The 15,645-nt window shown below is 46.0% G+C and overlaps 1 protein-coding gene across 1 annotated transcript in view; it reads left to right on the forward strand.

Moving 5' to 3' along the window:
• LRP6 (LDL receptor related protein 6) overlaps window positions 1-15,645 on the forward strand; it is a 1,045,411-nt gene that overhangs the window by 508,815 nt on the left and 520,951 nt on the right. The window contains exon 11 of the mRNA XM_086952928.1: window positions 11,089-11,273. Coding sequence (XP_086809054.1) covers window positions 11,089-11,273 — 185 coding nt within the window. The remainder of the gene's footprint in view (window positions 1-11,088; window positions 11,274-15,645) is intronic.

The raw sequence follows: 15,645 nt of genomic DNA on the forward strand, positions 1-15,645 counted from the left end.
CTGAGTCAAAGAGGGTGTGAACGGGAAGGAACCTTCGTCCACCTGATATGGGAATGTCCGATATTACAATCGTACAGACCGACTAGGATTGATGTAGACAACCGAAACACACAATATATCAGAGACTGGGTTTCCCATGGAACTGGGAGAAGATTTGGGGGTATTGGCAGACCTGCCAGAGCTTTTAGAGAGGACGATCGACAGACGAAAATGTTACCTCACTGAGTTTATAACTTAATTAATCCAAATGTAATGTTTGTTTTATGTGGATAACATGACCTAAGCATCCATACTCAACTGTTCTATTAATGTATTGTATGCTGAGCATGTTGTAATAAAGAGTTTAAAAAAAGAAAAGAAATCTGTACTAATGCCAGAGAGACATATTTACAATAACATAATTTGTTGCAAAGTTGTTCTTCTACAACATCGATAGGTACAAAACTTTCAGCTCAAGGGAGCAATAGAGACTATTCCACACATAGAACCCATGGGGTTTACTCTGTATTTTTTCTAAGATCTTAACAAGACTTCACCCTGCGCCCACTTCTCTACTTACATTTCTTAATCAAGTTTGTAAGGCACATAGATCCAGAATGACAATGCTGTAGAATGTGATACCCTGCTAGAATAGAGGTATTTCTTAGAACTAGTAGACCTGAATATTTCATGTTTGTGATGCAGAGAGTTCACTGTTGGTTCAAAGAGCTTCCCTCTGAGATCAGTTAATCTCCAAGAGTGTACACAAAACGTCTAGCAGTGGTAGTTATTCATCCAAGACAACATGCTATACAGGTTTAAACGTACCTAGATGATTGGTGAAGGGAAACCTCCATTGTTCCACCAGTGCTAAAATAGTCATTTCTCTCATGTCTTTTGGACTTCATAATGAATGAGGAAATATTCCCCAGCACAGCGCCGATGGTACAGATATTCAAACAACTTCAGGTTTTGCTTGCCTTCACCATCATCAATCTCTTAGCAGTGAGAAGAAAATAAAACTTATGGTACCACACATTAATTTGAAGCCTCATTCAAGACTGCAAATGAACCATGTCCAGAAGATGCTGATGAACCAGTGAGCTCACACATTGTTCTGGGGGAATCTACTGGCTCTCGCAGGCAGATTTTAAAAGAATGTATTTTTACAAAATATCATCTTATTGTGATGTAGAACCAATTTAGCACCTGGTTTTCCATTCCTATTGGAAGAGGATTTGGCAAAGAGTCTGATGGTCTATTGTGTTGAACGCAGCTGACAAGACCATTAATACAAAAAGAAGACCTGTGTAGTATGCTTAAGGTGTCATAGAGGACAGTGAGGGTCATTGTTGCCTGTCCCTTATGTTATAATGAAATTGGAAATAATTCAGTAAATGAAAAATCTAAATGCGAGAAGTTGTACAGAGGCAGCCTTTTTCCATTATCTTTCTAAGGAACTTTAATGGCTACTCTTAAATTGCACAGAACCATCTTTACAGGAAATTGATGTGATGTTGCATATTATTGTGAAAAAAAGTATTACATATTTACTTGTGTACGGTCTTGCCTACACTGAGTTTTTTCCTATAGTTTCTTACTTTACATTGTCTAGGTTCTGCACTCTGCAAATTTCAGACTGTCAGCCAAGTTAGCCGTTGTCAACATGTCCATATTTTCTTTAGGCTGAATGTTTGCCAGCCTTGTAATCATGCTCAGTATATAGCTGCCATTTGTGGCGGTGTTAACACATGAGTATGAGTTTCTTTGTTTTCACCATCCCTCCAATAATTTCTGAGTGTAAATCATTGCAATGAGCATAACCTATAGACCAGACCATGGACTCAAATATGCATATTGCTACCTTAATGACAATGTATCCTTCTCACCAAGAGGGCCTTGTAATCTTTTCCAGCTGGGCAATTGTTATCAATAAACCCTCAGCCTGTCTTTCTGACGAGAGCTTTGTATCTAAGAATGTCTCGCTACACGAGTAAATGAGCATGTTTGCAGAGACCATGTCTCCAGTATGCTCATTTTGGAGTGTTTACCTGCATCTCCTGGAGAGAGCTCTGTGCAATGGATTTCCAACCTCAAAATGGGCAGAGCCTGCATTTTAATGTGTAGGTTAAGACTTGAGGCGCCAAAAAGATGAGGCGCTGGAAAGGTTTTACCGTGTGCCGCCACTGCATTCGCCACACTGCAGCATTGGGGCAGATACTGGAAGCAAACTCAACACCTGGCTACACCAGTTGGATCTGCATCATTCCAGTAGTTCCTACATTGATAGTACTAAGGAGTTCCATGTCGATGATCAGCTTTGTTGGATTCACTATGAATTTTTCTCTGCATCACACTGTAATGCCTTGGCCAAAAAGGACCCTTCAGAGAGCCATTTAGAGCTCGTTCCATCAAGACTTAAACCACAGCTACAGCCCTCGCTCATTGTTACTGTTTTGGGCTTCGGCCAGGTAGTCCTATTGGTAATCATCAATTCTTTTGCCATCCACTAATGCATCAGTCCTCAAGTCAGCAGAATGTGATTTCCGTACTCAGTCTACCCAACTACCTGAGGTAAAGTCCACTCCTCAGTCCCACTACCTTGGAAGGGTATAATTTTTTTATCGATGCACAAGGTCAGGAATCTTAGGTTAGATGTATATGTGAAGAGTATGTTACTTACCTCTGGCACCTCCCTCTCTTGTGGCTACCGCAGATTTATCACTGCCCACCCTGATCCCCATTCTGCAGAGCACTGTCACTCACCATGGAAGACCAGTATCGCAAAAGGATCAACAATCTTGCCAAGGTATGCAGGCACCTTAACATTGAAGGAAAAATCCTGCAACCTATTGGTGTTTGACCATTGGTTATCAAAGTCTTCACAGTCGAGACACCTGACATCCAGGGATTAGACATGGAGATATTATTCTTCTCCACTCAACTACAGAAACATTGGCATCAAGATAATTGGCATCATAGATATCGAAGTCAGTGAATTTGATATTGAGTCTAATCGTTCACCATTTCCATATGCTTCATCTTTATCATCAAGACCCCTGATTATACGAGTGGTAGACCCACTGCAAATACTGTTGCAACCTCTGCACTTTCTTCTGAAACCATGTATTGTGCAGAGGCATGTCCCTGTTGCCCATGCAAAATATGATTCTCTCCGACTTTCCAACTCGACCACCTCCTGTGGAGTTTCCTCATTAATCCAAGAGCAACAGATTGCCATCTCTTTCACCAGGTAGGATTGAGTGGTCTGATATGGCATCAACATATTAATCATTTCCATAGTTTAACAGCTTGCCAACAAGGCAGTCACCTACCATTGACATCATAATCTTTCTGATGAATATTCTTATTCCATACCGTAGAATTTTCCAGGTACCAAACTGATTCCAGAGAATTTTGTAGCAGTGCTTATGTGTGCCGACATGACTTTGCTCTGTGATGACTCGGTATTACCCCAGAATTGACCAACGCTGACAGCAGTTTTTCTTTACCCAGCTTATGATGCAGCTTATTCGCTTTCACCCTGTCCGTTTTCTGATGACTCCTAAAATTGAACAGTGTGCTAGGAAACTATGTCCGACAGATGGGTCTTGCAGGTTGTTCAGAAGGGCTGCACCTAAACTTTTCTCTTATCTCCACCCATTATTTTTCCCACACACAAACATTTTTGAAGAACCTCTATGCATCCTATTTAAGGGAGTAAGCTTTTTGCTCTCCTACTGTGGCAGTGAGAGGTTCCTGGATTCGAAGAAATGTGAGGGTTATTATTCCCACTCTTTCCTTGTCCTGAAAAAGGACAGGGGTCTCTGGCCTGTCTAGGACCTCTGATCGCTGAACAACTTCTTGTAGAAGGACAAATTCAGAATGTTTACCTTGGATCAGATTGTTTCTACCTTGGATCCGGGAGACTGCATGGTATCCTTTTGACTTGCAGGACATATATTCATATACCCATCCTCAAGTCCCGTAGTTACGTGCTGTTCATGGTGGGCCCGGGAGCTTTTTCAATTTGCTACATTCCTCTTCGGTCTCACCAGCACCCCTGGGGTGTTTGACAGTGATGGTGCTGGTATCTGCCCATCTTCACAGTCTGGGAGTTACTGTATTTCCGATCATTGATGACTGTATGCTAAAGATTGACCTCCCCCAGTCTGTAGATAACCACCTCCAAACCATGGCAGCACTCGTAATATTGTTGGGATTTACCATAAACGAGTAAAGTCTCGTCCGAATCCATCACAGCTGCTTCCATTCATTGGGGTGATCCTGTACACAGTGAAGTTAAAAGGCTTTGCTCTGCCATGAGTCAAGGTAGGGACCCCGACATTTCAGTCTCGATCTTGGATCCTGGTGAAGGTGTCTGAGGCTTCTTGTCCCCGTAACCAAGTGCAATCTCCTTTTCAACTATGCAAAGTGGCACATGCAAACCCTGTTGTGCAACCTAAAATTCCAGTGGTTCCGGCATCAGAGCCGCCTTTCTGACGTGATCCAAGTCTCAACGGAAATGACCCAAGAATTGCATTGGCGGCTGACTGATCAGTCGGTACTGTAGCAGATAACTCTCTCCTCCACCCAGAGATGATAGTGGTGAGAAACCTATCATAATTGAATCTGGGCCTAACATGGTGGAGGTGGAGATCAGAGGTCCATGTTCTCCAATAGGTGACCAGTTCCACATTACCCTAAAAAGAATTTAATGGATGTAATGCTTGAATTAACCTCAGCCACAGGTAATTACTCTGCCGTATTACACTCCATTTTTATTTGCTCACCAAACCACCTTAGATTAATTCAAGCATTTCACTAATCTGTCAAAAATGTAGGTTGCGTGCTAACTGTGCCATAGAACTCAAGTTCCACCCTGCTGAAGAAGCCCAATAGTCCAAAATCAGTCTGGGGTTTCTTGTGTTCCCATTCAGAGGGAACCTAGTTTGGCACGTCAACCTGGACTTGTGCCTATTTGATTTGGACCACAGCTGGTTTCTGTCATGGTGGACGAAAAAGAACGATTGATGGGGACTTAACGAATACATGTGGCTGAGATTAATTCAAGTCTTCCTCCCATTTCTTTGTTTGAATATATTGGTCAGAAAATTCTGTACTGGTTTTCGCCAATAACACTGATCCCATCCCTGCCTGTGAAATTCTGGCATGGTAATGTGAAGAAGGTTCTCATTGCCCCCTAGTGGTAGAGGCATTGGTTGTTCCCAGAGCTTCTTCACCTCTCAACAACACTACACAGAACGCTGCCAACCAAACCCAATTTCTTGACCAGGTTGCAAAATTTACTTTAGTATCTCAAACAATCCTTGAATTTGGTACCATATCTCCTCAAATTGGTGCAATATTGACACCCAAATTTACCTCATGAATGTGTGACCATCCCAACAAGTGCATCCTTTACCAATGAGTAGACTGGGTTCTTTCAATGGTACTAACGTCGTAATCATGATAGTGTCTTTCCAAGGGCATATGATTATTTCAAGGGTATTCCAGATCTACAGTTTGTTTGCATAAAAGTTAATCTGGTGGCTGTTACAGCATACAGGAAAAGCCTGCCTCAATTTTAATGACCCTAGTCATTAAGAACCGTTTATAGAAGGGTTTAAAAAAAACTACCTTTCTAAACTGCAGTCTTCTCCATGGGAACACAGTCTGGTTTATCTAAAGTGATGCCTGTTCTGTTGAGCCTCTATATAAGGCATCACATCTTGGAGGCTGGTTTTCTAGTGTTCATTACTTTAGCACTCTTAGTAAGTGAACTGCAGACTCTTACCAATAGGACCCCACACGGTATGCCATAAAAATAGTGTTTGCAAGAAGTTTTCCTCCTGAAAATAGTATCTGATTTCCCCATCAGTCAATCTATTTCTAATCTGATTTCTTCCGTAATCTCATTTCTCCTTCAGAAAGGTCTTTTCATTCTTTAGACGTTTAGAGTCTTAAATTATCCAACAGCTCTCTTGCAGGTAAACTCTAGTCCCATTCCAGACAGGGAAAGGGGGATACAGCAGCCTACTAACGAAATGTCTTAGTGTTCGATACTTGCCGAATGACTACTTGGAGGAAAATCTTGGGCCTTCAGAACAACGGGAAGCTGAACCTTTCTTCCTGTGTGTCCTGAAACATGGAGAATCTGCCATAATTCATTACATGTTCACGCATGATATGTTGGTAATCCATACTAATATAATTATGAGAGAGCCCAAACTTTTGAGGCGGGTAATCTCAGGAACCACAGCACCAATCACAACACCCAATACAGCGTTGGAAAGGCCAATTGCTACAGAGGACATGCAGACGACCACCATATACATTTAAAAGGTAAAAGAACCGTGCCAGCAAAGTAGTCCCTTGTGGGCGTGTCTGTTGTGCTGTGGGCGTGTGATGGGGGGGCGTGACAAACACTGGGGCGTGTGGTTCGTTCCACCCTTCATGCCATGTCTCATAGTGTGTGCTAATCCCACCCTGCTCCCTTTAAATACCCCTGCACCCCATAATCATAACCCACCCGTACTCCTTAAAATACCCCAACACCCTTAAACACTAGCCCATCTTAACCCTATAAATATACCCTGTACCCCAAACCCCAAACCTAGCCCTGAACCCTATAAATACCCCTGTACCCCAAAACCCAAACCTAGCCCTGAACCCTAAAAATACCCCTGTACCCCAAAATCCAAACCTAGCCCTGAACCCTAAAATACCCCTGTACCCCAAAACCCAAACCTACCCCTGAACCCTAAAAATACCCCTATACCCCAAAACCCAAACCTAGCCCTGAACCCTAAAAATAACCCTATACCCCAAAACCCAAACCTAGCCCTGAACCCTAAAAATAACCCTATACCCCAAAACCCAAACCTAGCCCTGAACCCTAAAAATACCCCTGTACCCCAAACCTAGCCCTGAACCCTAATAATACCCCTGTACCCCAAACCTAGCCCTGAACCCTTAAAATACCACTGTACCCCAAAACCTAACCCTGAACCCTAAAAATACCCCATTACCCCAAAACCCAAACCTAGCCCTGAACCCTAAAATACCCCTGTACCCCAAAACCCATACCTATCCCTAAACCCTACAACTACCCCTGTACCCCATAACCCAAAACTATATCTGGACCCTTAAAAATACCCAAACACCCCAAAACATATACCTCAGTACCCCAAACATATACCCCTGTACCCATACTTACTGTTGGACCCGGCCTGTTGGGCAGGTTCACCCCAAGACTTTTTTGCTTTTTCCTAGCCTGTTTATGGAACCGGGTGTTGGTGATTTTAGGCCTCTGCGCACTTTTTCACTGTGGTACAGTGTAAAGTGCTTGAGCTCTCTGTGAATGAGTGGTGAGTGACCTGCCCTCCCATAGGAATGAATGGGGAATATGTATGCCCATGGTAGTTCCTGATGTGTGGGGAGTGCAGGGGCGAGTTTGGTATGTATGAACTCGTGAGAATGAATGCTGCAAAATGAGATATGCGGCATGACTGTGTCTAGTCTAGAAGTACTACTTTTAGAAGTTGGCATATTTGTGTAAGTTGTTGCTGGCGTGTGATTGGCTGGTGAGCCTGGCCCAGAGTGCCTGGGCCTGCGTGTGGATTGACTGTCTGGTTTGAGGATGACAGGGGATGGAGAGCCCAAATGGTTGTCTGAGTCAGCCCATGGATGAAAGGCAGCATCTGCTGCCAGGGAAGTGGGAGGAGATGGCACCTGATAGTGAAGGGCTGTGCCTGCCTAACTACAAAGCTGGCTCCACCTCCCGCTGGGCGACTGACACCTCTGTCCCTGATACTGAAGGGACTTCCCTGTAACCAGTTCTGGCTGGTTCTCACACTGCCTGCTTCAAAGGACTTCCAAGGACTTCAAAGACTTTCCTGTGTATAAGAAGGGGCTGTGTCCCCTTCCAAAATGTTCTTGTTTTCTAGCTTGAATCTGCCAGGGTCATGCTGCTGCTGGGGCTCAGGGGAATCCCTGGGCCTTGCCCAGCTCCTGGACCTCTGATGGACGTTCCTGGACTCCTGGGGGACCCCTCTGCCTTGCTGGGCTGAGGGGGGGACTTTGTTTGCCCCCTTGGAATCACTGGGACCTTGTTGCAGCATGGAGGAGCTGCATTTGTCTGCAAGAAGCGCTGTGCTTCCCCCTGAGCGCCTGGGAGCGCTCTGCCTGTTTTCTAGCGCTGTAGAGCGCTTTATTTGGATTATGGCGCTGAGGAGCGCCTTGCCCGCCTTGGCGAGTGCCCACCTCGCTTATTTGCGACTTTACTTTATTTTCGGCTGCCCACGCCGATATTTTGATTGCCCCTGCCTGCCTAGAGGAGAGGGGCCGCTGCGCTGCCCGCAGCGACCCGGAAGTGGTTGGCCGGCCGGCCAATTGGAGCGCGGCCGGCCGGAAGTCCCGCCCCGCAGCCCGGGTGCCGAGGAATGGCGACCGCGAGGCGAGGGAAGAAGAAAGAAGGCGCGGGAGATTGCGGCTATTCGCGGGGCTCCTCTCGGCTGAGGGAGCCCCGAGGAGACGAGACGGCTGCTGGGGGCTCCCGTGTGCAGAGGGAGCCCCGAGTGGGGAGAGGAGCTGCAGGCGCAGACTTTCGACGGGGGCGCGAGGCACAACGTCGGTGCCTGCCCCCACCGCCAGCGCCCCCACCGCCACCGCCAGCGAAGAAGAGCCGCCCCTGAGGAGTGGGGCTGAGCAGGGGAGGGGCGCCGGGACACATTGTCGGTGTCCGGCACCCCCCCCCCCCCCCCCCCCCCCCCCCGCAGTAGCCACGGTTGGCAGTGGGTCGCCTCCACGCGAGTGAAGCCGCGAGGGCTTCAAGGGCGGCCCCGGTTGGCAGTGGGTCGCCCCAACGTGTATGAGCCCAGAGAGGCTCTAGGGGTGCCATTTCTTTTGATTTACGAGCCCCGCGAGGCTCGAGGGCCCTTTTGTTGAAAAAGCACGGAGTCAGGGCGGCCCCGGTTGGCAGTGGGTCGCCCCAACGTTGTCCAGAGCCATGAGAAGGCTCGAGGGGGCATTGTCTGCAGAGCCTGAGGACTCCAACGTTTGGCCATAGTGTTTGTGACAGAGCCTGTATGGCTCAGGTGGCGCAGATTTGTTCTAGGGGCTACTGAGAGCCCTGCCACAGCTTGTTGATTCTCCAGTTGCCCAGCACTTTGTGGGCAGCTGCCACGTTTAGGCTTTTGGTACTTTTGGACTGGCGCTGCATGGCAGCGCGCCCTGACATTGGACACAGGGCATCCTTGCCCCACAAGGCCAGTTGGCCTAGGGACTGCCACAGGTGGTGGCTTATGTAAGTCATGCGCAATGTGATTTCTATGCTTTTTATAGTTATTGCTAATGTGTGTTTTTGCGCTATTGATTTATTATGCACCTCTGAATGTGTTACTGCATCATGTGTCTTTCTTTCCATGCGCTACACCTCTGAATGTTTAGTCATCATGTGTCTTCTTGCGCTGCACCCCTGAATGTATTTTATTGCATCATGTGCTCTATTCTTAACACCTCTGAATGTATTTTATGGCATCATGTGTTCTTCTTTATTACTCCTCTGAATGTGGTTCCTGCATCATGGGTAATGTGTTCTGGTGTACCCCTAAATGTGGTTATTCTTAGGTGGTTGTCTTTTCTACTCCTCTGAATGTAGGTTTATTGCATCATGAGTAATTTATTCTTTCTTATACCCCTAAATGCTGTGTGATACTTAGGTGGTTCTTCTTTTTTTAGTACAGGTGGTCCTAGTAAGGTCCTGGTTCCTGTTACCAGTGGTTACTGGTTGTTATCTGTGATTATTATTTTATGTTCCATTTATTCTTTATTCTAGAAGTGATTTTATATTCTACATTTTATCTAGAAGTACCATATCTGATTCTGACAGGCGCCCATGTGGCCGTGTCTGGTGTACATAATCCCTGTGAATATTGCCCGTGCCAGTTGGCACAATGTATGTGTGATTTTATCTGATATGTTTTTACAATACAAAAGTTATTTTTATAATAACCTTGTGTGGAGTCTCTTTTGTGGTGTGCCTGCGATGTTGTTGCTGTTGTGCGCTGACGCAAATGCTTTACACATTGCCTCCGAGTTTAGCCTTACTGCTTGTGCCAAGCTACCAAGGGGGTGAGCAGAGGTTATCTTGGCGTGTGACTTCCTTGCCCTGACTAGAATGTTGGTTTCTGCCTGGCTTTGGCGTCAGCCTTAGCCTACCAGAAATAGCCAGTTCTAACACTTACCTTATCCAAACATTAAAAAAAACATGCTTTTACCATTCATGCATTTACAACGAATTTCGTTGTAAATGTATGCTTGGTAAAAGCATATAAAATGTAATGCCATGCGTTATGATGGCATTGCGGAGTCATGGTACTTTCGTAATGAGAGTATGCGTAGTCATGGTATGCAGAATAATCTGTGTTTACCCTCCCCCGGTAAGTACATTGATGGCACGGCAGCCCACATCTCCAGCAACATACTCATATTTTTTCACCACCCATTTGAAAAATGCACAGGTCTCTCTCATTGATGGCCAGCACCGACATACACTTTTAGACACACCTCCCGCCACAAGTTCTAGAACTGCGAACTTTAGAGCTGGGGACCTACGTTTGAATCTCGACATCAGCTCAAAATCCTGCGATTCCAGGCAAATCGCTTTGTCTCCCCGTGCCTACCACAAATGAATGTGTTCTTCTGTAATGTAAATTGTGCTCATGCCATGTTGTCGAGTTTGCGCTATATAATATTGCAAGGAAAAATAAAGTAGGGAAACTAAAGTTCACAGACTACTGAACGCCCACTCCTAAGTGCATCAGCAGTGCACTGTGAATCAGGGCGTTTCACAGGCCTGTCACAGATAAGAAATGCTATCTAAACGAAATCCTACAAAACTATATACTACTGGCCGGCAGCAATTCATACCCGGACAACGTCGGGACGGGCTGCTATTTTATATAACCATGCCTGATTACTGCTCCACTCTGCCCATTTGTGTTACTCATTTTTTTGTTTGTATGCTGTTCGTTGTATATTGAAAGACAAAGCTCTCAGAAATAATGTCTACTGTTTGTGGTCTGTGCTTTTTTGCTATAAATATAGGTTTATGTACTGGACAGAATGGGGAGGAAAACCAAAGATTGACCGAGCTGCAATGGATGGGAGTTCCCGGGTGACCTTGGTGCCAAACGTAGGGAGAGCAAATGGCCTTACAATAGATTATGCAGAGCGGAGACTCTACTGGACAGATCTGGACACCTCTCTCATTGAATCCTCAAACATGCTTGGTGAGTCTTGAATGTGAAGTATTTAAAGCATGGTTCCTGCATGCTGGTTTGTCTGAAAGCAGTTTTTGTTATCTGAAGTGGGTGCACAAAAGACTTTCAAAATTTGAATTTACTTCTGAAAGGGAAGTGGTATATTTTGGTGTGTGTGTTCCTGGGAAGTTGGTTTTGTTTTGGTACTTTGAATACAAAGCAACTACAATGTTGCTCCTTATTAGTGCAGGTGATGTGTATGTATTGCTTTTAACATTGGATCTTTCTCTTAATACAACATATTGTGAATTTTTTCCATCACAGGCTGGACTGAAAATGGGTGTTCACTTGCCTGAGCACTATAATGCTATGTTCGACTTTCTATATACAGTTACTAGCTTCTGAGCTCAGTTTTGCTGACTCAGTAGGTTGAAATTATTTTTCTCACACTTCCTCTCTTTTTCTGATGGGGTGTCTTTATTTTTCTGGGTTTTTGTATTTGATGTGGCATTACTATTTAAGGTTGGTCAGCTAAAACGTTTGGTTTTGATAAAGTATTTAGGAAATAGTTGTATGAGCTTTTAGCTGCATCCTTTATTCATTGTTTTATTGTTGTCAAACACTTGTTTCGTGCACCCACTACATAATACGGCAGTGGATCAGCCCGCTTCAGCCATCCTCTTACTTTACTGTAGGTAATGGCATTCTGCTCTTGATCAGGTGGGATGCACATCCCCTCTAAAAGTAGGGTCTTTCAGAGCCTGGCAGTACTTTGGTAATTTGTCTTTTCATGTAAAAAAGAATATTTTAGCCGGTGCTACTCCAGCACAACAACTGGACCACCTGCATCTCATTATATTAATGTATCATGCACATGATTAATTTTTTAAAGAAAAAAAGCACTATGGTAATGTCCACGTGCAGACTACTTGTAATGTTTATTTGAATAAAAAACATTCAGAGATAGATGCCTATGCATGCACATGTAAACATAGGCAGCCATCTTTCAATGGTTTTACTTTCCCAACAACAACAAAAAATACATTAAAAGTTGGCTGCCTGTGTGCACATACAAGCATCTGCAGAAGTGGCCATCTTTCAGTGGTTATAGAAAAACTAATTTACTTATGGCCGGCCATGCATATGTGCGCTCACAGGCGGCAATTTATGTAATGGTTTTTGTAGGAAAGCGCCCCTTTTTTGACATTTTTACCCCCACTCTTTGCCTGGTATTTGATGCAATTTTGAGGGAAGTGCCCTGGGGTCCTGCTATCCAGGTCCCCAGTGCAAGCTCTTTCCCCTAAAACTGTACAGTTATTCCCCCAATAGGCAACTCCTTTAGCACACCTGTAACTCCCTAATAAATGGTACCCCTGGTACCTAGAGCAGGGAGGCTAAAGAGGGTCCCTGAGGGCTGCAGCATGTATTGTGCTACCCTAAAGAATCCCTCACTACACTCATGCAGACTGCCATTGCAGGCTGCGTGACATGGTGCAGAGAAAAGCAGACGCGACATGGTGCACCTCCTGTGTGCCATGCATGCAGACACGCATGTAATACAAGTAAGTCACCCCTACAGCAGGCCTTACAGCCTTAAAGCAGGGTGCATTATATTACATGTCAGGACATATCTGCATGAGCAGATATGGCCCTGTGATGGCCATGTCAATTCGTGGACATTGTCTGTGAACAGAGAAGCCATCTTAAGTATGTGTACTGGGAACTGGTGATTACAAGTTCCCCAGCTGCTGACTCAGTAGGTTGAAATGATTTTTCTCAGACACTTCCAATGTTGGCTCATTGTGTCAGGATTTAAAGTAGGTAGCCCATTAGCTACTACTTGGCGCTCCCCTTAACACCCCTGAATTGAGTATTTAAGAGGCACGTCTGATGCCAGGAACTTAGATTCAAAGGATCCAGAAGAAGAGGACAAATAAGAAATGTGAGAAAACGACACCTGAATACTTACTGTAGACTTTTGAAGCTAACCCTTGCCTTCCTGCATCAGTGTCAACAATTGCGACTCATCTTGCATCCAAGCAACGGTCAAGAACCCTTGTAAACTGCCAGCCCTTAACAAATTACCAGCAATCTCATTTGGAGTAGAGGAGCTACTACCCTGCAGTTAGATGGCACTGAAGTTTGAGTCCGGTTCACTGTGTTGCCGCTCCTCAGCCAGCCCGATGTAGCAGCATCCCATGAAGAGGTGCCTGTGCGCCCGAAGGTCAGATCTGTTCCCAGCCACTGAGAGGACACCATGACCAACCGGAGCCGCACAGCTCTAATGTCCAGGGTACCGGGCCCCCGACGCAAACAAAGTCCATGCGAGTCCAATTAGGATTCCCACAGCACAGAAACCGAGGAGCCGTTGAGGGACATCCGCACTGCAGTGACCCACTTCCAGAGTGGCCCAGCTGTCTGGATTTCTGCACCCTCAACCGGTGAGACCAACATCCAAAAGAGCCTTTAACATAACCAGCCCAGCCGACCTATCACTTCGGCACCCGAGAACCCCAGGCCGGTAACCTTGAATCGACTGTGCTTTCTTGCTCATAGGACCCTTGTGACCAGAGCCCCCCTGTTGGGAGCTCACAGACTTGTCACCAAGTTCCTCTCTGCTGCCTGTTTCTAGGTGGCCCCCATTCTTTCCACCGGCATAGCGTGCAAAGCTACCAATCTGACCAGCTCCTCTGCACCCAGATACCCCTGGGCAGGTAACGAGTAACTGCTGGTGGTACTTTGGACCTTGGCCCCGTATGACCCCAAGTCCTGAACAAGACCCCCCCCCCCCCCCCCCCCCCCCCCAAACCATCCGTAAATAACTGTATTCAACATATGCCTTATTTTCCCATAGGAAAGCATTGATGTGTAAAGACTGGACCCAAGTCATTCTTGTTGCTCTGGATTGGGCACGAAGAGTCTGTTATCCCACGCTGCTCAACATGGCTATTGATCCTCAGATCCGACTGCCTCTTTGGGAGGATCTTCTGTCACAGCAGCAGGGGAAGGTCCTCTTACCGAACCTGTCCAGCCTCCACCGCCTTGCGTGGAGATTGAGCGGCGGCAGTTGGCGTCATTTGACTTGCCTCCCAAAGTTTGTGATGCAATCTTGACAGCCAGGCGTCCCTCCACTAAGACGGTATATGCCTGCAGATGGAACACATTTGTGGCATTGTGCACAGCAAAGGCTGCGGATCCCCTTTCTGCCCATCTTTCTGAAGTTCTTTTGTTTCTCCTGTTTTTGGCCGGGCAGGGCTCTGGTCTGGGCACTCTTAAGGGCTACCTCTGGGCCATTTCAGCCTTCCTCAGTCTTCCTGATCAGCCTCTTTTCAAGTTCCCTGCTGTAAATAGATTTCTTAAGGGCATTACTCCTCTTTTTCCTCCTGTTCCCTTTGTAATGCCTCAGTGGGACTTGAACTTGGTTCTTACTTGCCTGATGTCTGCTCCCTTTGAGCCGCTACAGAACAGTCCTCACAGACTCCTCACTCAGAAAACTGCTTTTCTGGTGGCCATCACTTCTGCGCGCAGAGTGAGTGAGCTACAAGCTCTGTCTTCCAAGCCTGTTTTTTTGGCTGTTCATCCGGACAAGGTCGTCCTCAGAACTCGACCTTCCTTTCTTCCACAGGTGGTCACTTCTGTTCATATTGGCCAACCAATCACTTTGCCCACCTTCTTTCCGCATTCTTCAAAAGAAGAAGAGAGGCTCGACCGTCTGGAACGAAAACGTGCGCTTTCCTTCTACTTGGATCGCACAAAACAATTCCAGGTGGACGACCAACTCTTTGTTGGTTACGTGGGCGCTAAGAAAGGTCGGGCCATGCACAAACGCACTATCTCCTAGTGGGTCGTTCTGTGCATCAAAACCTGTTATTCTTTGGCTAAGGAGGAGCCTCCAGTGGAGATGCGCACCCATTTCACCCGGGTGATGGCAGCTACTACTGCTTTGGGATGGGGAGTCCCCCTAAATGACATCTGTCAGGCAGCTACGTGGGCATCGCTGCTCACATTCACCAAACACTACTGCCTGGACAGCCATGTCTGAAGAGACCGCTTCTTTGGCAGTTCTGTTCTCCAGGACTTTCTGGTGTGAACTTGGTTCGCAGACCCACCTCTGGGGTTGGTATTGCTGGGGTATCTATTCTAAGGTAAGGAATTTATAACTAACAATTTCTTTCAGATGAACAAGTTACTTACCTTCGGTAACAATTGATCTGTAAGAAACATATGTTAGTTATAGATTCCTTACCGCCCCACCCATCCTCCCCGTTCTGCGAACTGATTTCTAGGGTTAAGGACATCCATTGAGGGCCCTTTTTTTGTGCACCAGTAAACAGTGTCTTGCATGGCTCTGCGTTCCTTGTGCAGAAAGTCGTGTACAGAACTGACGTCCGCGCACAAAGGT

The sequence above is a fragment of the Lissotriton vulgaris genome, chromosome 1_2, assembly GCF_964263255.1.
Source record: "Lissotriton vulgaris chromosome 1_2, aLisVul1.2, whole genome shotgun sequence".
Taxonomy (NCBI): Eukaryota; Metazoa; Chordata; class Amphibia; order Caudata; family Salamandridae; genus Lissotriton; species Lissotriton vulgaris.